Source organism: Delphinapterus leucas, chromosome 2 (assembly GCF_059928025.1).
Source record: "Delphinapterus leucas isolate spDelLeu-1000000601 "Yukka" chromosome 2, BTC_Dleu_Yukka2, whole genome shotgun sequence".
Classification (NCBI taxonomy): Eukaryota; Metazoa; Chordata; class Mammalia; order Artiodactyla; family Monodontidae; genus Delphinapterus; species Delphinapterus leucas.
This window is the reverse complement of record NC_143130.1, coordinates 58208826-58229644: the sequence shown is the minus strand read 5'-3', so window position 1 is coordinate 58229644 and position 20819 is coordinate 58208826. Positions and strand designations below refer to the sequence as shown.

Below are 20819 nucleotides of genomic sequence, written 5' to 3'. Positions count from 1 at the left end.
ACAACCAAGAGGAGTTTTAAAGAAACATGACTACTGAACATAATATTTATGTTACCTTTCAACAGGAAAAGGACACTGGGGAAAAACCTAAGGAAATCTGAAAAAGGTACGGACTTTATAATGTTCACAAAAAATAAATACTCAATTCCCACTCCCCTGGGTGGAAGTACCACTGTAACATTTAGTGCGACTCTGAGAGCCATTAACTGCAGGCTGGTGGTGGCTCCTGGATTCCCCCCACCCCTAAGGCCCCCGTGCTTTGATCACCTGGGGTCCGGAAGATACCATCCCCCAGTTTTTCCTGTCAGGTAGGGCACCGGGGCACCTGCAGGGCTGCGGCACCGCTACTGCGGCAAACAGACGCGCATGCGTGCCCAAGGCCCGGTGGTGAGGGGGTTGCCGCGCACGCGCAGGCAAAGCCGGCGTATTTCTTGGTGCCGCCCCGGCAAAGGCCGCGTACAGTAGAGCTGCTGCCGGAGATGCCTAACGTTGTGTTCTGAGGAGCGGCCAGAGGCGCGATGGAGCGGGCCAGGTCAGCCGTGTGGTGTCTTCCCTCAGAGGCAGCATGGGAAACATTTTTGTTTGCATGATATCCCAGGCTTCCAGAACTAGAAGTATTTCAGTATTTACTGGGGATCTGGGCCCTCAAGTTCTTTGTCCGGAGGCCGGATAGGGCACCTTCTGGAGATTTGGGGCTGGGCTGACCCTCCTCGGGGGTATTCTCTCCGCGTCTTGTCAGGTCTTGGCGTGTCTACACCATCCTGTCGCGTCCCCTCAGACCCTCTCTAGGGTGGCCCTTTGTCCTTGAGGTCCAAGGCCATGACCGCGGGTGGCGAGGGTACATCGCGGTGGCCACTGCGGTGTGTTAAGTGGGGGAGGGTACAAAGGGTGGGGTCAGTGGGGCCGCAGTACTGGCCAGGGGGCAGCAGGTGCTGTGTCCGCGGAGGCACTGGTGTGTGGCAGTAGTGGGAGGGGGTGGTTGGGGTGGTTCCCGTGGCACTGATATGAAGGGGGCGGCGGGGTGACCGCAGTGGCTGTGGCGGGGATGATTGGAGGAGGCGGCGGGGTGACCGCGGTGCCTGTGGCGGGGGTGATTGGAGGGGGTGGCAGGAGTGTGGCGGGGTGGCCTGTGTTGCCACGGTGTGTGGGGACGGCGGGATGACAGCGATGACGGGGGCCGCAGGGTGGCGGTGGGGCCGTGACAGGGCTGGGGATCTCGCGGAGTCGCTCTCTGGGCAGTGGTAGAGGCGGTTGAGGGGGAGGGGCAGGGGCGGGGGCGGGCAGTTGGAGGAGGCCATTCGTTTGAAGAAAAGAAAACGTTCAATTTTCTGTGACTAGTGGTGCTCTTAGAATTTGAATACTGTGGCGAAACTCCTACCCTGCGCCTCAGCTGAAGGGGTGGCTGCAGAAATGTCCGGTCCTTATATACTTAAGTCCTTTATATTTCTCACATTTGTGGGTTTGGTGTAAGATGAGGGATATGATGTCCACAGCCTGTTTAGTGCATCTTGCGGGGGACCTGCCAGGTTCTGGGATGTGACACGTAGGGGTGTCTCTCGTTCGTATAGGTTTTCCCTGCGTTTGGAATGAGAATTTCTAAGGCCGGCCCGGGAGTGTGCGGGGGTCGGTGTCGCGTCACTGCCATTGTGCAGCTCCGCGAAGATGGCTGCTGCCGCAGCTGTATGGGTCTGCGCAGGCGCGAGGGGTATGTGTGTGGGGGGGGTGCTGCCCCTCCCCCCAGTGCCGCAGTGTGGGAGGGGCAGCTGTGCCACTTCTGCCTGACAGGGGTGTCAGCCGCACCCTCTGCAAAGCGACGTCCTAGGTAGAGGAGGCGGGCCTGGGTGGGCGGTTGCCGCGTCCTAATGCCGCAGTAGGGAAGGTGTGGGTTTAGGGTGCGCAGGCGCAGCAGTGACGACACCACTTCCCCCCTGCGGTGGGGCATGCTTCGGGGGAAGGGGTTTGCGCAGTCTTTGCTGTGTGGGGTGGCCAGCCACCTTCTTCACCTGTGTGCCCAATCCCTGTTTTCTTCCCTACTGTGCTGCAGTGGGGGTAGGGGGAGGGGAGGAAGGAGACAGGTTTGCTCAGCCACTGCCTGGCGTTCCACCATTTCCTTGCAGTGCCGCAGCGGAGTGAGGAAGGTGGGGAGATCAGAGATTTATACAGGGGGCAATTTGTACATTCTTTGCCTGCCTGGAATGGCAGGGCAGCCGCACTGTGCCCCTGGTTTTCTGTTACGCTTAAGGGCCTGGAGGCCAAGAGAGGTGAGGGCATTCCGGGATTTACTGTGCTACTTAAGACAGCCTCCATCACCGGTGCAGGAGCTTTTCCATTTTTGTAGATTCTCCCTAGGTTGTATTGTGAACAGTGTTAATTGTTCGCCACATTCAGGTGGCTTCAGTATCCCTTTAGACAATTCCCGTTTCTATAACCTCTGATTTCAACTTTCCAGGTTATATAATTCCACAACTGCATCTCTTTTAAGTGTCTGTCGTATTTCTTAATCGCTGGATATTCCATTGGTGATGTCATCTTTATAGATACTTTCCTTAAATCAGGGGGTCGCAGCTCCTCCAGAGCTCCTAGGAACTGAGGGCTGAGTTGTGCTTGTTCAAGGAGAACTGGAGAGAGAAAAGTAGAATGTGGGTGTATGTGGGATTAGTGAATTCTTGCCCTTAATCGAATTTTTAAATTAATGGTTTCGTTCCATCATTTTTGAAGTTGGAGCGGCTGTGAATATTTGCTGAGAAAGGATAATTAACAAAGTAACTATTCCTGTATTATGTATTCCACTACTTTGACTTTTGGGGGGATATTTTTAAGGACTTTCTTTGCAGGATTTTGATATGCTTGCCTTTTTTCTTTTTTTTCTCGTGCATCATAAACAGTACGCCTGGTTGTGTGCTGAGTTAGAATGTAATTAAGGAAAATACAAATTCAGAAGCCTGGGAAGCTTTGTTCTGGAATTATTTTCCAGTAGTTTGAAAAATAGCAGGAGTCTGGTATTTTGCGATACTTATATGATTTGCACCTATTTTTTTCTGCTTGTAGGAAGATAGTGCTTCAAATATGAACTTCTGATCATTTGGCCCTTTGCAAGATGAGTTTGCATCATTCCTGGTCCGCCATTTTGTAGTCTTGCCCTCGGGCTCAGGACCTCAATATGGCGGACCCTGTGGAAAGAGGTGAAGTTTGAAGGTCCCTCTCCTGCCTTGTGAATATTTGGTATAGTACCATGTCTTTTTGAGAATGGGGAGGGAGTGCGAACGCTTTCTGAAGTTTAGAGCAAGGACACTTAGTCGAAGGACTCTGTGGTGTTTTCTAAAGCAAGGTACGTTGAGCAAGAGTTGTTGATGGTTAAGGCCGCATCCTTCACTAATAAAGGTTTGGCAGAGAAGTTTATTTTCTGGTTCCTGAATGCTGGGTGGCTCAGAATTCTTGATGATTCTATAGCGTTTTTTTTGGAGGCCCTGATCGTCTTACGTTTGTTGGAAGATCACAGACTGGGATTACCTCACATTATCTTTGTGTTTTTTTATTTCTCATTCTTGAGGTCCTAGTCATTGTGTTTATAATTGAGTTTTTTTTGAGGGGAGAGGTGTAAGGCATCCTAAATATTTGATAGAATATTAGGCCGTTAGGAAAAATATTGTGTGATCTCATCACATTTTCTTTTCAGTGCATTTCCAGATTAGTATTTTTTTAATGAAAGTGATTTTGGAGCAAAAAATTAACATTATGTACATATAACATTTTATTTCCTTAAGTGCTAATTTTCTGAAATGTTCACTTTTGATGAAATCCTATTTATGGATTTCTTTCTCATTAGGTACTTTAGGTGTTGTCACATTGTCTAATCAACGGTCAAGGAGATTAGCAAAGTATATTCAGTACTTTTACCATTTAAAAATCTGATATGTGATTTCTTAAAAAATGGTCTTTTCTACTGCCTGATTAGAACATTGAAGTTTTTGAAGCAAGAAAACAATTTGGGGTTATTGGTAAGCTATTTTGGTTACTTTGCATAATCTAAACGTGAATTCTAAAAGCACAGGTTTAGGGAATTATCTTTTGGTATGTGTCCTTTGAATTCTGCCTTTGATATATTACATTGCATGACTTGTGTAAAATGCCTTTCTCTCCTTTCTGATTTGACATTTTAGAATTTCAATTTCATGAGTGGTTCCTGTAGTTTCTAATCTGGTTGACCCAAGTAGATTTCATGTTCAGATCCTTTGAGCAGACATTTTGTGCACTGTTCTGAAGATTATAATGTCAGTGGCTGTTTCTTTTTTTTATACAGTTTTAAAATTTCTTATTTTGCAAATCCTAAGAAGCATTTGCACAAGAGGTTGCTTAGACATTTTGAAATTTAAATTTTATTCTTTATTCCACTATACAAAATGATCTATCATAGTAAAATATTTTTCAAACCATTTTTAGAATCAACGTTATTTTTCAGGGATATGTAGGTATGGGTAGTATGCCTGTATATAAATGTATCTCTGTAAGTGTATAGTTTTATATCTATATAAAGGGAGAAAGTGGTTTTAGGATAGATTTTGACTATTGGTGGATAAAGATATTCTAAGATTTCAATTTTACTTTTTTTTCTTTTCAGTTTTACTGAGATATAATTGACATACATCACTCTACCGTGTTTTAATTAGATTTAATTAGGTTAATTAGATGGAGTTTAAAAACTCCATCATACTAAATATAGTTCTAACTATAATCTTTACTTATTTATTTGGCTGCCTTGGGTCTTAGTTGCGGCACATGGGATCTTCATTGTGGCATGTGGCGTCTTTTGTCACAGCACGCAGGCTCTCTAGTTGTGGCGTGGGCTCAGTAGTTGTGGTGAACGGGCTTAGTTGCCCTGTGGCATGTGGGATCTTAGTTCCCCGACCAGGGATTGAACCCATGTCCCCTCCATTGGAAGGCAAATTCTTAACCACTGGACCACCAGGGAAGTCCCTATAATCTTTAAAGAAATGGTTATTTCAAAAATTGATGAAGTGGATAAAACAAATCCTCTTTCTGCTTCAGGGACCGTTTACACCTGAGACGGACCACAGAACAGCACGTACCAGAGGTAGAAGTACAAGTCAAACGGAGAAGAACAGCCTCACTGAGCAACCAGGAGTGAGTACAGTCAGCGTTGAGAACCAATTTAGGGCATTTTCAAATTGGAACAAAGTATCCTGTGATCAGGGGCTTGAAATGAATTTAATTAATGAAAGAAGCTTGCGCATGTTATATCGATATAGCAAAAAAGCAGTTAAATCATCCTTAACCATGCCATCCTAACTTAACTCAACTTTTGTTAAAATTTTAGCAATAAGTATTTCCCTTTTTTCCATATATGTGTGGGTGAGTGGTATCTTGATAAAATTCTACATCCTTCAACATATTTATATTAAAATTATTTCTGCTGTATTTATATTGTTACTAAGTCACTTTTTCTGTGCTTGCAAAATGTTCTGTGCTTTGAAGAGATGTTAATTTATGTATTCATGCTTTCTCTGCAATATTTAGAATTTTATTTTTAGTACATTTACCCAGTTAAAAACTTGTATACATTTTTTCCCTTTATTTAGGATATGCATACGTATTTCTAGAAGGGACATTTCAATTAAAAATATATTAACATTTCTAATGACATGGTATATATTGAGTCTACAGTTATGTGCATTTTGTCATTACCACAAATCTTGACAGTATCTGTGGGTAACATCATTTTTCTTTCCTAAAGCTGTTATTTTTCAAAATTATAAGTATTAGTAATATATGAATATAATCTCTTCTTAAAACACATAATTTTGAGATAAAAAGTGAGTGCCTCCTTCAGTATACCACTACTCCATTCCCCTTCTCTCTCCAGATATAATCCTCAGGTACTTCGATCTCTATTGTTTCAAACTTTTTCCTATGCATTCATGCGTACACACATGGGGTGAGGGGAGGCATCTTTGTGATTTGTTTGTTTACATACATGAGATTTATTCTGTAACAATGTGCCTTGGGGATCTTTCCATGTCAGTGCATATAAATCTACCTTATTTTACAAATTGCAGAGTATGGGTGTTGTAATAACATAGTTATATTTATCATTAGCTTACTGATGGATATTTAGGTTGCTTGCTTTTCTTAGTTATTACAATGAAGGTAAGAGCAGTCAATCTGAAAATTAATATTGCAGTTGTCCCTTGAATAACAAGGGAGTTGGGGCGCAACCCCCCACATAGGCAAAAATCCCCATATATCTTTTGAGTTCCCCCGAATTTAACTGCTAATAGCCTGCTGTTGACCAGAAGCCTTACTGATAACATAAAGAGTTGATTAACACATATTTTTATGTTAAATGTATATCTACATATATTTTATGCATTCATGACATACCTTTTTCTTTTTTCGATATTTTTATCCTCTGTGGTTTGTCTGCAAGTTTTTTCAAATTGTCACAAATCTCCAAAAACTTTTCCAATATATTTATTGGAAAAAAACTCAACATATAAGTAGACCCACGCAATTCAAACCCATGTTCAAGGGTCAGCTGTAGTTATTAATATTTATTTGTATTTTATTTCACTTCAATTGTAAAGCTTTTTACAGAAATTGTTGTAAAAAGTAGATAACATTTTGCGTCTTATTTTTGTTATTTGTTCATTTTATATGTGGAAAAACTTCAGTATATTTGCACGTTTAAAATTATTGGTGAGGCGAAAGATTTCTCCATTTTCCCATGTTTATTTTACTTATTCTTCATAGTTCATTATTCTTTGTTACATTTTCGTTTTGGAAATTACTTTGAAAAGGAACATTTAAGAGTGAATAGTTTATAGTTTGTCCTTTATAATAGGCATTTGCCTATTTTCTTTTATATAGTAATGTAATTTTTCCCCTTCAGTCTCTTGTAACTTCAGAGTTTTTAAAAGTGCCATTTTTTCCTCCCCAGCGTCTCTAGAAATATCTTGAGGTAGTTTAGAGATTGGTGGAGGTATGGGTGGAGGGGATTTCTTGGGGGAGGATCTTTGTTAGTGGGTGAAGGTTCGATCATATTTGTTATATTTTATTAGAGCCTTTATCCAGTGCAGCATCAATGTGGACCAGTATAACAGATTATCATATCCTAATCTTGTAAAAGACTGCTTTAGGTGTCATTAGTTTGTCAATATCTATGGAAATATTTTGTTGCTTTTGAAGAAGAAATAACTTCATTTTCCTGATGTCTGTTATGTATATTATGTAAAAATACTAGAGGGTGCTGCACTAGGGAAAGAATCTGAGGGGAGTTTTGAGTTAGGAAAATAGTATAATTTCCCCAGCTACCTTTATCCACTTTGTGAGTGGATTATAGGAACAGGTAAACAGTATTGATATTCTCTAAGCCCAGCTTTAATCCTGAGTCATCTAGTTAGCATTAACTTTGGTGTGATCCCAGAGGCCCACCATGAATAACAAAGATACTGCTATCACTTGTTAAACTCAAAGGATTAGAGGTTACCTCCAGCCTAATTCTTTATTATATAACAGAATGTTAAAAATGTTATTTAAAAACTACAGAAAATAGCGGAAAACCTTTTATCATAGTCCCATTTTCAAATCCAGCTGCTTTTGAATATTTTCATATATATATACTTATCAACAAGGGCAGAAATGGCTGGTGATTTTTTTTTTTTCGTGCTTGTATTATTAGCCAGCAACTGTGTAACCTCCTGCATCTCTTATCCTCAGGATCAGATTCACAGCCAGATGACTGATAGGTAGGAATATATTGAGCGTTTTTTCCAGAATTCTCTGATGACTAATAGATGGTTGTTTACATAGTTTAAGAGCTTAAATAGCCTGGGCCCTGGAAGTTCTTTGTTTCAGGTAATGACTTCTTGTCAGCATGAATGACAGCCTTAATGTCTCACTGGAAATGCCTTAACAAATGCCCACCTCCCTCCTTGGGGGTTAAAGAATTGTTTCCAGATTGGAAAGTAAGTGATGGATATTATACTGATGGTACTTTCACAGGGCATTTTAAACAAAAAGAGCTTTTTTTTTTTTTTTTAAGTTCCTTGCTAGTATCCCCCAAGAGGGTAAGTATCCCTCAGTCCCAGTAACTCTGTGTGGAGTCTCCAGTTTTATACTTTCTTCATAAGGTAATGGCATGCTGTGACCCTAAATGAGGATCTCCTTAAATGTAAGGGTCTCTGTGTTTTCTTTCACATTGTTATCTATATACGAAAATGTCTTTTCATTTATATGTATTGTGTTCTTGTCATAGGTGTCACCTGTATCCAAGGCGATCTCAGCAGCAGCAGCAAGTACCTGTGGTGGATTTCCAGGCGGAACTGAGACAGGCATTCTTAGCTGAGACACCAAGAGGTGGTTAAAGAAGTATTGGAACACCCAGGTAGCTGATTCCAAGAGAGAAAACAAAACAAAACAGGTTAGAGCTGATGCAGTTATGATCAAGAATAAAGAACTAATTAAAGGGTAGGGTGTTTGGAGGTCATTTAATTATTTGGGATATGTCCAAAGAAGTTTTTTTTCTTAAAGGCTTCATACAAATAAACACATAGCAGAAAGTTTAAAAAAGTAAAAGCAGGGTCTTAATGCTTTTACCCTGATACTTGTCATGTATTACTTTTCAGACATTGTATAGTCCTTGCTTTTTTAGGTAGTTCTTTTTTTTTTTTTTTTTTTTTTTTGTGGTACGTGGGCCTCTCAGCGGCCATGGCTCACGGGCCTAGCTGCTCTGCGGCGTGTGGGGTCTTCCCGGACCGGGGCACGAACCCATGTCCCCTGCATCGCCAGATGGGCTCTCAACCACTGCGCCACCAGGGAAGCCCTAGGTAGTTTTATTCATATTTAACTTGTACTGATTTTCACCTTAACATATGAAAAATGTTTCATTATAAATAGCTGCTGAATATCCTGCTAATATGTTTTATAATTTCTTTTTGTGAGAGACTTCATTTTTTTTCTGCTGGTAGTTTGAAATAAAGCTTCAGTGAATTGCTTTGCATAAAACTTTAGATAGGATCATTTCCTTGGATATGCAGATGTAAAAATAAATTGAGTCAAGGAATTTGAAATTAAGGTACATTTTCTGAATTGTATTATGAATTATTACATTAGTCTGTTGTCATGAAAAAATATAGTGCCAGTTACACTTTCATCTTCATTGTTTATGTTAATTATATATAATTTGTTTCTATTGAATTATAAATACATATCACATCCATTAGCAAATGAGAAGCTAAGTATTTCCCATGCTTATTTACTAATTTTTTTGTTTTATCTTTTTCTTACCTTTTTTTACCAATGTGTTTGAATCAGCTGACAATGTAATAAAGCTATTAATCTATGATTTTTCAATGTTACGTAGGTTTATTTACAGTGTGTCTTGTGTTGGTTGCTTAGATTTTTAGGAAAACGCTATTAATTTTGATTTAATACTTTATTTTTCCTTCCCGACTTTTAAAAAATTAAAATCTCAATCCAAAGGGTTTAATATATACTTTTTAGAAACTACTAGAGAAAAGGGGTTTATAGATGAGTTTTCTTCTAGATTTTCTTTATTTCTATTTTGAAATATAACCCCTCAACTCAAATTAATTAGGCCTGTTTATGGCCATCATTTCAAATTTTAAAGCAAAGGGAAAACCCTCCCCAGCTGAATCCTTTACCCAGCATTCTCCAGTAATTGATTGGATTTGATTGCAAGACAGTGGAATTGATTTCAGGGGGCGGGGTAGAATCTGATGATTGTCCTCAGCTGTTCCCCAGAGTAAGGGCGTTTTTGAATAAGTAAGTGTGCATAATTGTCTATTTTTAACCAAGAATTTTTTGGCTTCTCAGTGCAGTTTACATACTCTTGTAAGTTCCTGAGTAAAGTATTATTTAAATTATACATTATGATCTGTAAGTAGGGCCATCCAGTTTTCTGAGTTTCAAGTGCTCGTTTTATCTAAACAGTACTAGGTACTAGGATTGTTATAGAGCAGGAGTTGGTAAAGTATCTGGCCCATTTATTGCCTGTTTTTGTAAATTTATTGACACACAGCCATGTCTATTTATTTACGTATGGCCTGTGGCTGTTATTGGCAGTACAGTGGCAGATGGGAGTATTTGTGACACATTGAATGGCAGGCAAAGCCTACAATATTTATTATCTTTCCTTTTAAAAGAAAAAGTTGGCTAATCTCTCTCAGAGAACCACTTTCAAAGATGAAAACACTAAGATGGGGCCAGTAGGGAAGTGGTGATAATATACAGTGTGGTGAAGGGAAAGGGGTTGTAGAAGGAGAGTATATGAAGTAAATATCCCAGGGTAGAGAACCAGATGAATTTCTGGGATAAGGGTCAGGTCTAAGACTAGTGCTAAAGTCTACTATACTTGTAAATGGGTAAAGGCATTTTAACAATTGATATGTTTTCTTGTTCGTTATAAAAATCTCAATCATGTGAGTGATAGCCAAGAAAAAAGGGAAAGTAAACCACAGACTTTAAATACCCATGTTTCAACCACAGCAGCATGAGGTTGAATTTTCTTTCATTTTGCCCTTTTGCTTTTCTTTTGAAAATGTAGTTAATTGTAATCATGCTTTTAAACTATTCCGCTTATATGTATATCATTAATGTTCCTTCATTTTATTACATAGTCCTCACAGTTATCATTTGTAATGAATAAATGATGGTCCATTCATGATTTACTTTTCCTTTGTACCTGTGTTTTTTTCCCTAGTTTGCTATGCTGTTATAAATATTAGTGCTATATTTTTAAGATATATTTGGTATTTTTAATTTATTAGGGTAAGGATCCAATTTTGGGCTTAGGGTATAATTACTAGTATGATTCTTAAATGTTTTGTTATGTTGCTTTCTAACAGCATCATAAGCAGTGTTGATTTGCCATCAAGAATACTTACTAGAGTGATAATTTCTCAGTACCACCTTAGTTGTCTTTTTTTTTTCCCTTTGATAAATAAACAGTTTCAAAAAGGGAAACATTATTTTCCTCTGGTTTAAATGGCATTGCTTTGTGGATTAATAGTTTCCACTTATTTGTGTTTTCTCATGTTAGACATTTTGCATTTTTTTTTCTGTGAAGGGTCTGTTATTTAACCAAGAGAATGAACACTAATACATTACCATTATTCTGTGACTTCTCATTTCTTACATGTTGCTTGGCCAAGTCTGACCATCATATCCTTTGATTTAAGGAAGCTTTACATATTTACGTAGTTTAATCATTTCAAACTCCACACTTTTCAAAAGTTTGAGAACTTCCTCCTCTGAGGAATCCCAGGATATTTTTGGTCAGGCTCTCTGGGCCATTTATTTGCTTATGTGCACTTTCATCAGGAGATTTACCGTAACTGCTAATTCCTTAATGCAGTGTGATATTGCTGCTCTTATCTTCTTCCTCATAAAGCATTTTGTTCTCCTTTACTGTAGAGATACATTTGATCATTCTACAAAGTGATATATCTCCTTTCCCTTACAAGGGTTCATGATTATGGTGTGCTAAATTTAGGGACGAGAGATAAGTGTTCCTAAATTTCAAGTCCCTCTTATTAAGGGAAGCCGTTCTTAACCTCCCTAGTCAGTCAACCCCTATTCTGAGTGAAATGTATATCCTATTATGCAAATTATTTTATACATATTACATCCCCAGTTCTGAGGTCTCCAGTTCTTTAGTCCATGACTCAAATCACCAGATGCATTTTTATACTTGATAACTAGGTAACAAGATAGTGGGTATGGGAGGGGTTTGGAACCTCAAACAGGTTAGATGGACAGACACATGCCTGACTGGCCTTCCTTTTTTGTTCTGATCCAGTATACCAGGAAATCTTGTTTGCATTTGTTCATCTCTTAATAGCTAAACTCTATGAACTAGGGCTGATGACGTATGTGTTTACTGAAAGGCCAAGCGGGATAAAACATTTGAAACAGGTCGGATTGGGAAATCTCAACTCTAAAATCTGTTTGGCACTTGAAGGTAAAAGCCCTGTCTCTGAATTTTAAACTTTTATTGGAGAGGTGACTACAAATTCCCACCTTAAATGCACATTTGATACTGGTTTCCATTATATTAATCTTTACATCTGAAACTTTTTTGTGATTACATTTCTTTCCTTTAAATGAAGTTTTGAAAAGCTACATCCAGCTACATCTTTTTTTTCCCCTAATAATCACTGTCTTGTGGCTCATTGTCTGGTAGCATGTCTCCATTGTTGGTAAGGGAGTGAGCTCCAGTAGTAGTGTCTTGTTCAACGTTTAGCTGTATTTTTCTTTGAGGGCACCAATGGCAGTGTAAAAAGTAATCTTACTATGAACTTTGACCATTATTTGAAAGTCCAGACAGTTTACTTTTTAAAAACAGCTTTCTTGGTGTATAGTTCCTATACCATAGAATTTATCCAGTTATAAACAAGTGCTTTTTAATAAATTTACAGAATTTTGCAGTCACTGCCACATATACTCTTAGTATTTTCCATTACCCAAGTAAAATCCCCTCGTGCCCATTTAATTCATTCCCCATTTCCACCCCTAGTTCAGATAACCACTTGATTTACTTCCTGTCTCCATAGGTTGATGAAGATCTTAAATCTTAGATATGCTATCATAAAAGTGGAAGTTGCTAGTGATTCAAACATATACGAAGTATTCCTGAATTTATAGTCTGCTTTATAGAGAATCCTGTCAGAATTCAGAACATCTGAATTATAGGCCTTAAACTTCTCATGTGAATTTGGATTAGAAACTACATTTATTGGGGGGAGGATTGACTTTCAGGAAAAGCTGCACAAAGGATGCATGGTGGTTTACATGTGGAGAACAAAGCTTGGGAGATATTCTGAGTAATGATCAGTTTATTTTATTAGAAAACCTGATACCCTCCAAGTTCTCATAAAAATGTATTGAACTGCCATCAAATTTTGGTAATTATAGCGAAACATCCCCTCTACATTTTACCATCCTTACTGAATTATTTATTTTATATCATTATGATCTCTTCTAATCTAGTGTTATATTTCCACATGTATAATGGTATCCTCACCATTCTTTTACTTGTTTTGATGTTGCCATAGTTCATAACCATTATTTAAATGATTTCATTTTCACATCCTAAAATAGATTTTAAATGTACTTAAGCAGTTTACTGTTTGCAAATTTTCTCTATTGAATATAGAGACATAGTGGAGACAACAATTTGTGTGTTTCCTTTTAAATGAGTATAATTAGCAGTTTGAGACCCTTTACCAGTTTTGGCTAGGTTTGGTTCTCATACTTATTCAAAGCATTTTCTTAAGTATATTGGGGGGAAATGAGAGTATTGTTCCAATGCCTGTTTCTTTGATTACTAAGAAAGTTGACCGTATATCCGTGTAAACATTTAGTAGTTTTACGTCCCCTTTTAACAAAGGACACCTTAAGCAGGTATATGATAATATATTAGCTTCTTGGTGAAGGGAGATTTCCTAGCTTATTTTGAAGGGACTTTGGCTTGGGGAAAGGGAACACTGAGGTAGAAAACATTTAGGTAGTTCAGTGAAGGAGCAAAAGTTTGGACTAACTCAGATCGAGAAACTTAAAGATACCAAAATGTTGAAGTTGAGATGACTTGGTGTTAATTTGTGACCAGAGAATGAAACATTACCTTAAATAAGGATGGAAAGAGAAAATAATGCATTTTGGGAATGGAAAATGAAGCTTATTTTTGAAACGTTTAAAAATTTCTGTGTAAAATTAAATTTAACCACCTGTTAACTCTGGGTGTGTACAGTGTGGAAGTTAAGGTGATGGAATAGTGAAATTTGGTGTTTACTTGGTGGGTATGAGAGTATGAGGGGATGCTTTTGAATGTCTTTTATAGTGCTTTTCATACAAAATTGTCTACCTGTTTTAAAACATGGTAGATTGCAGTGCAGCTAGATCATGCTTTCCTCTGCAGGCTCCATCTACTATTCGAAGCTTCCGCCCCAGCTTGCATTGTTTGTAGGAGAACGTGCGTCATACCTTTATCTGTAGCCTTCCCTTAGGTCTTAAGGATCCTGAAACTTGCCTGTGGACATTGGATTTGGTGGAACAGCAATCATGGTAAGATGTATATTAGGGCAGAGGGGTGAGAAGCTAATGTAAATGCCCAATATAATAGATTTCCAGAGTGTGGGGTGTTTGGGGGTTCTTAATATGGAATTAATCTATAGAGATGACGCTTCATTTCATGGAATAACAACTGGTGAAGACCTATGTCTGTTGTCCTGTTACAGTGGTATAATGGTTTGGGAAACATCTTAAGAGGAATCTTGCATTGTGAGGAAATACAAAAGAGAGTTTTTGGTCATAATTACAGTGGTAAGGGACTGTCCTGCAGATGGGGGACTCTGAGGTCAGATTTCAATAGATAACAAGACTACTTTAAAAATGAAGGGTCCAACAAAACCACAGCCAGGGGAAAGGCCTTGGCAGAATCAGCAGGGAAAGAAAAATGGAGGGGTTTGGGGCTTTGAGGCTTGCTTGGTACAAAGGAAGGCTGTCTGTAGAGAGAAATACAGCATCCTAATCCATTTTGTGTTTCTGTTTAAGTTTAGCTAATCAAGAACATATATTCTTAACTGGAAAGATATCCAAAGGGACTGAAAATTAGGTTTTGAGGAATGGGAAGAATGTTAGATTTGACCGTGGTTTGTGGTCTTCAAAAGGGCCACAGTATGTAGATACAGTATTTCTGCATATTAAAGTTTCATTGGAGTGGGCAATAAGGATGATAATCTTTTAAAAAGGTGCCTTAGCGGGACAAAAATGAAAGAAAAAGAGTTTGAGGAACACTGATCAAAGTTCTGAATTATATGGGATGTGGGGTGTGGTGGAACTAGGACAGAGATCTTTAAAAGGGAACTGAAAAATGATACATCGTATTTGCAGTGGGTCGATGGGAGTTGCAAAGATGTGATGGAGATAGGAGTTTCCCACCATTTCGCTAGGTGTCTAGAGGAAAAGAAATAGCTAACAGCGTAAAGTATTCTGTATGAGGGTGGAGCTTGGGATTAGAATTGGGGAAAGGACAGGGATTAAAATGATGGAATACTAGAAGGGAGAGCTGGGTTTGGGAGTCTCTATTGGGGAGGAAATATATTTAGGGTACTGGAAAACTGCATAGGGAGGGATTCTGAGAAGCAGAGCGTTCCATAGGGGAGTATAAATGGTCCTGCGTCCAAATTTGGTCTAGTATCTTAAAGGTATGGAGAAAAGAAATGGAGGCATGATATTTTTGTTAAGAAAGCCAGGTTTGGATTGGTATAGGAGTGGGGAAGAAACAGGAAAGGGTTAGAAAGTAGCTGCAGACAAGCTGATGACTAACTCTTCTCTTACTCCTTCCAGACTGTGGGAAAGAGCAGCAAGATGCTGCAGCACATTGACTATAGGATGAGATGTATCTTGCAAGATGGCCGGATCTTCATTGGCACCTTTAAGGCCTTTGACAAACATATGAACTTGATCCTCTGTGATTGTGATGAGTTCAGGAAGATCAAGTAAGGCCATTTGGGTTTGGGCAGTGGGATACTGAGGGAGAAGCTGAACAGTAGGGAGGGTAAATGAAGGAGGTAGGGTAAAGGCAGGACTGGTCTCTTGTCTAATGTCCTGGCCTCATCTATGAATTGGATGAATCTCCCAGTATTAAGAGTCAGCTGTATCCACACTACTGTTTTAATTTTGGAAATACAATTATGAACTAAACTGAGAATAAGACTGTATGGTATGATCAAAATAACAAGTTATATTTATTTAGAAAATTGAGAAATGATCAGTAACATTAATCTGCAACATTCCTTCAGATTGAGGGAATCTTAAGAATAACAATTACTCTTCATGGTTGAGGAGTTGAGATGTGAATAGAATAATTCAGGCTGTGTCTAGCAATTGTTTGGCCAGCCTCTTTGCATGCCCCTTGTTTTGTCTGAATCCTCATGGTCAGTGTTGATTTGGTCTCAATCCCTAATCCCCTTGCTTATTTATCTTTGTGATTTGCCCATGCTGTTTCTTCAGAAATAATGTCTGTATGTTTGTGCCTTACCATAGGAGGTCACCCTCTTTGCACCTGTGATTGGGGAGCTTCCTTTAACAATAAGAGCATGCCACTTGCTAGATCCCAGGGACATTCTACTTCCATTCAGTTGACTTTTCATTCAGAGTATTTGGGGCAGTGCTTGTAATATCTCCAGATGTTCAAGATGGCTTTGTTTCACGCTCTTGGCAGAATTTACAAGGCATCACCCTTGACCATTGGCTTTATTTCTTCTGTTTCCACAGTTAACGATATACTGTCCAAAAATTTAATTTGACTGCTTCATTTAGGGATTTCAGATATGAAGAGAAAGGTGATGATGACCTTTGCCTGACTGCTATAAGTCTGTTCTTCTCAAATCTGAATAGAATTAGTAACATATTCCTGTCCTTCCCTTTTTATTCATTCTTAGTCGTCTTCCTGCATACAAAGTTGGATCATTTCAGAAATTTTAGGATGGTGAATGCTTCAATGTTAATTTTTTGTTTAAATAATCTGCCTTTTCACTGAAAAGAATTTTTAAAAATACAGTGTTGATGAATACTACAGACATTTGATGAATGCTTTAGGTGTATTCTTAATTTCTGTTTTACCCTTCAGTAAGTTACAGGGATAATCTCACCTAAATAATGCATTACCTGTAGTATATGGTATAAGCCTCATGCATGTATGATTTTTGCTGCTGACAGATGAAGAAATTAGAATCACAGAGGTTAGAAGAAAGTTTTCAAAAAAATTTCCCATGGTTATATAGTATGTGGTAAGTCCAGGAATAAACAGGTGTCTGTTATTAAAAACTTTTTGGTATGCTGTCATTGCCTCTTGCTGTTCCCATCTCTTATTTCAGTTGTCTGTCATCAATATTTACTAATTTAGTTAAAAAATGATTTCAATCCCATCTTAACATGAAAACTTGAGGTTTCAGTTTTGCCTGTCTTTAAAGTCTTAGCCAGTGGCGATCATTTTATAATGTATAGAAATATTGAATTACTGTGTTGTGCATCAGAAACTAACATAGTGTTGTAGGTCAAATATACTTCAAGAACAAACTCATAGAAAAAGAGATCAGATTTGTGGCTACCAGAGTAGGGGATGGGGGAGGGTGAGTTGGATGAAAGTGGTCAAAAGGTACAAACTTCCAGTTTTAAGATAATGAGGTACAAGGGATGTAATGTACAACATGATGAGTATGATTAACACTGTTGTATGTTATATATGAAAGTTGTTATGAGAGTAAATCCTAAGAGTTTTCATCACAGGGAAGAACATTTTTTCTTTTTTATCTATAAGACGTGTTGGATGTCCACTAAACGTATTGTGGTAATCATTTCATGATGTATGTAAGTCATTATGCTGTACACCTTAAAGTTACACAGTGCTGTATATCAATTATATTTCAGTAAAACTGAAAGAAAAAAGTAAAATTCCAAGTTTTGCAATCAGTACTATTAAAAAAACAGTCCTAGCTGCGTTACTTGCATCTGTGTTTCACAAAGAAGAAATTAGTTTTGCTGTAGTATAACATTGAGGGAACACTCTGGAAGATTGAAGTATGATAGGAAAAGAGCCATTCACCCTTATACATCAGTTGAGTCTAGTTTTGTTTGTCATAACTCATTAACTGTCTTCATTGATACTTATCTATAAAAATGTTAGTGAGTGACCCATAACTTATCATACTAAAATTTTCTTCTGATTTACAGGCCAAAGAATGCTAAGCAGCCAGAGCGTGAAGAAAAGCGGGTTTTGGGCCTGGTGTTGCTGCGTGGGGAGAACTTGGTTTCCATGACTGTGGAGGGACCACCCCCCAAAGATGTAAGGAAGATGTAGGACAGGACAGAACATTAATGTGGAAGGACATCACGTTATTTGAAATATTTGCTAAATCAGGGTACAGCAGAGGCACAGTATAGTGTGCCTTTGTCAAGTAACACGTGCCTGGCACTTGATGTAAGTTCTTGCTTGTCTATTCTGGGAGATTAAGGGTTTTCTGATGGGTTAGTCTGCCTGCTGGCTGCAACCTAGGCAAGGGTAGGAGTTGGTGATTTAGTTCCTCTTGGTAGGGTCATGAAAATATATGGACTCACAATTTGACAAATGTACAGTTTAATCTGTAGGATGCCTTCCGTGATGCTATTTTGAATACAGAACTAATATGAGATAGGTAATAATGGGAAAATGGTGGGAAAGGGGTAGTTTTTTAGGAATAAGATTATTGATAACTTTCATAAATCATTTGATTTCAAGCTATAATTTTTTTGTTTCAGACTGGCATTGCTCGGGTACCACTTGCTGGAGCTGCAGGAGGCCCTGGGGTTGGTAGGGCAGCCGGCAGAGGTGTTCCAGCTGGTGTTCCAATTCCCCAGGCTCCTGCTGGATTAGCAGGCCCTGTCCGAGGGGTTGGGGGGCCATCCCAACAGGTGAGGAACCACAAGTTTTTATATTATTGGGAGAAAGTGCCTAGAACCTGAGGCTGAGGAGATTGAAAAATCTGAGCGTACATACTATACTATGTAAGCAGCGTATACTGTAGAAGGAAGAAAGGTACAGATGTACATTAGGAAGGCAGTAGATTAAAGCCACCATGATAACAGTAACTCACCACTGTGGGTGAGTGAAGAGGAATATGGGTGGATAAACCGGAGTTGAGAAAATGCAAAAGGACTGATTAGGTTAAAAGGGGGCATGTTCAGTTTAAAGGAGAATGTGATAGTGTGCCAAGATTTTTTTAAATGAGAATAAGAGAAGTGCAGAATTGCCTTAATTTTTTGTTTAATAGTCCGTGATCAACTGCTTATTTTCTGTATTTGAATGATGCAAGGAAGTGCCTTACCTTTACTGTCTTTCTAACCATTCCTTCTCAGGTAATGACCCCACAGGGAAGAGGCACTGTCGCAGCTGCTGCAGTTGCTGCTACTGCGAGCATTGCTGGAGCCCCAACTCAGTATCCACCAGGGCGTGGGACTGCACCTACACCTGTTGGTCGAGCAACTCCACCTCCAGGTAAGGAATTGATGGACAAGAACTAAAAGAATTTGATTCTTAGATATAGGTGTGGATCTGTGAAAAAATTGTATCATCTTGAGGAGTGATGATGAAAAATAAGAAGATACTGAATTAAGGCCCAGCCTAACTACCTAACTAGGAACTTGGAATATGTTTTCCACTTTTGGACACTGATTTTAAATGAAAGGCTATGGACTCTTTTGAGTTGGGATGGCCAGCATGGCAGTGGTCAAGGAGAAATTGTTCAACTCTACTTAGTACCAGGCTTATTTCTTTAAATATTATCTTGTGTTTAATGCTCCCATCTTAGCTGATTTATGAGGCCTTTATTTCTGCCATTTTTCATTCTAGGAATTATGGCTCCTCCACCTGGTATGAGACCACCCATGGGCCCACCAATTGGGCTTCCTCCTACTCGAGGGACGCCAATAGGCATGCCCCCTCCAGGAATGAGACCCCCTCCACCAGGAATAAGAGGTTAGTGGGTATTCATATTCTCAGTGGTGCTATCCAGGCCCCTGAATATTTATATGTTTTTCTATTATTTTATGATCTCATGGAATTTTGCTTTTTCTTTTCAAGGTCCACCTCCCCCAGGAATGCGTCCACCAAGACCCTAGGATACTATTGATCCTTCTTAGTCACTTTTTTTTCCTGCAATGTGTCTTGTGAAATGTGTGGAGTGTTTGTGAGCTTTTGTCTTCTCTGCTGCATTAATATTAGCTAATAAATGCATAAATTAAACTGTGAGCAACTGTTGTACATTTTTTTGCCTTTTGTTTTTATTTTTGAGGTCAGGGTGAAGACTGGGATTTTTCTGGTCTTGAAGTTATTTTGGATTAGGTAAATCCTGTTAACCAACTCATTTAAATAATTTTCTCTTTAATTCTTATGATAAAATGGTCGTGATACTTTTTTCAGCTTCATAACTTTGACTTTGTGCACTGACTGGTGTCAGGTAATAACCTTTATACGTAAGGATCCAGGGGGTTAAGTGGTTCATGTAAGATTCACACATAGCCCTCTCTGCTTTACTATGCCATACATACTTGAAGGAAAGTAGGGATGTGATGAAAGGCCTTGTAAGGCCATCTATAGAAGGAAACTGTGGTGTTGAATTAGACTTTGTTCATTCAATCAAAGCATTTGGAATAGGAGGGTACTCCTTTTGCTTGCAAGTTTACCTCAGTTGATGAGCTTTTTACTGTGCCCTGTGCCTGTGCGGTCAGAGAGATGACACTATCCTGGAGTAATCATCATTCCCTACTAGTGAGTATTTACTTACAAATTTTTAAATGAATGGCAGAGCGTGGGTCTTGGGAGCTGGGGAGACTGCATATTTGAGACAAGTTGTGTTACTTAAAGATAACTTACACTCTGAAATACAGTTGACACTTTTTTCTTTTTAATTTTACTTTTTGGCCGTGCCACGCAGCATGTAGGATCTTAGTTCCCTGACCAGGGATTGAACCAGCGCCCCCTGCATTGAAAGCATGGAGTCTTAACCACTGGACCGCCAGGGACAGTTGACACTCCTAAGTACAAATTATGATTATATCCAGCTGCATCAGTTAGTGATGTACGGGAAGTGTTCAGAGAAGTAGACATTATCTTCCAGTTATAGTTAAGGAATGGCCAGATATCTAGATACAGTTAGAATTGGTTAGGGAACAATGAAATCACTTTTAAAAGGAAGAGGTAGGAGGTTTTAAGCTCTACGGCTAAGGTTTCAACTAGACAATAA

The 20819-nt window shown here is 39.1% G+C and overlaps 2 protein-coding genes across 3 annotated transcripts; both read left to right on the top strand.

The window, feature by feature from the left end:
- Positions 1-421: 421 nt before the first annotated feature.
- On the top strand, positions 422-14099 carry SNURF (SNRPN upstream open reading frame). Of its 2 annotated transcripts, none has more exons than XR_016392025.1 (4): positions 422-532; positions 5047-5142; positions 8273-8437; positions 9331-10702. XR_016392025.1 is itself a non-coding variant. In XM_022566364.2 (4 exons), exons 1-3 carry the CDS (start codon positions 519-521, stop codon positions 8379-8381), a joined length of 219 nt encoding a protein of 72 aa, XP_022422072.1. In that variant the 5' UTR covers positions 422-518; the 3' UTR covers positions 8382-8401; positions 13955-14099. The 2 variants fall into 2 exon arrangements, 1 of the variants encoding a protein (XP_022422072.1); XM_022566364.2 differs by lacking the exon at positions 9331-10702 and adding an exon at positions 13955-14099 and having other exon boundaries at positions 8273-8401.
- SNRPN (small nuclear ribonucleoprotein polypeptide N) lies at positions 8419-19825 on the top strand. The gene is made up of 8 exons (XM_022566360.1): positions 8419-8437; positions 14043-14100; positions 15385-15536; positions 17773-17884; positions 18337-18489; positions 18934-19072; positions 19427-19552; positions 19658-19825. The coding sequence occupies exons 2-8, from the start codon at positions 14098-14100 to the stop codon at positions 19693-19695; spliced, it is 723 nt and encodes a 240-aa protein (XP_022422068.1). The 5' UTR covers positions 8419-8437; positions 14043-14097; the 3' UTR covers positions 19696-19825.
- The last annotated feature ends 994 nt before the right edge of the window (positions 19826-20819 follow it).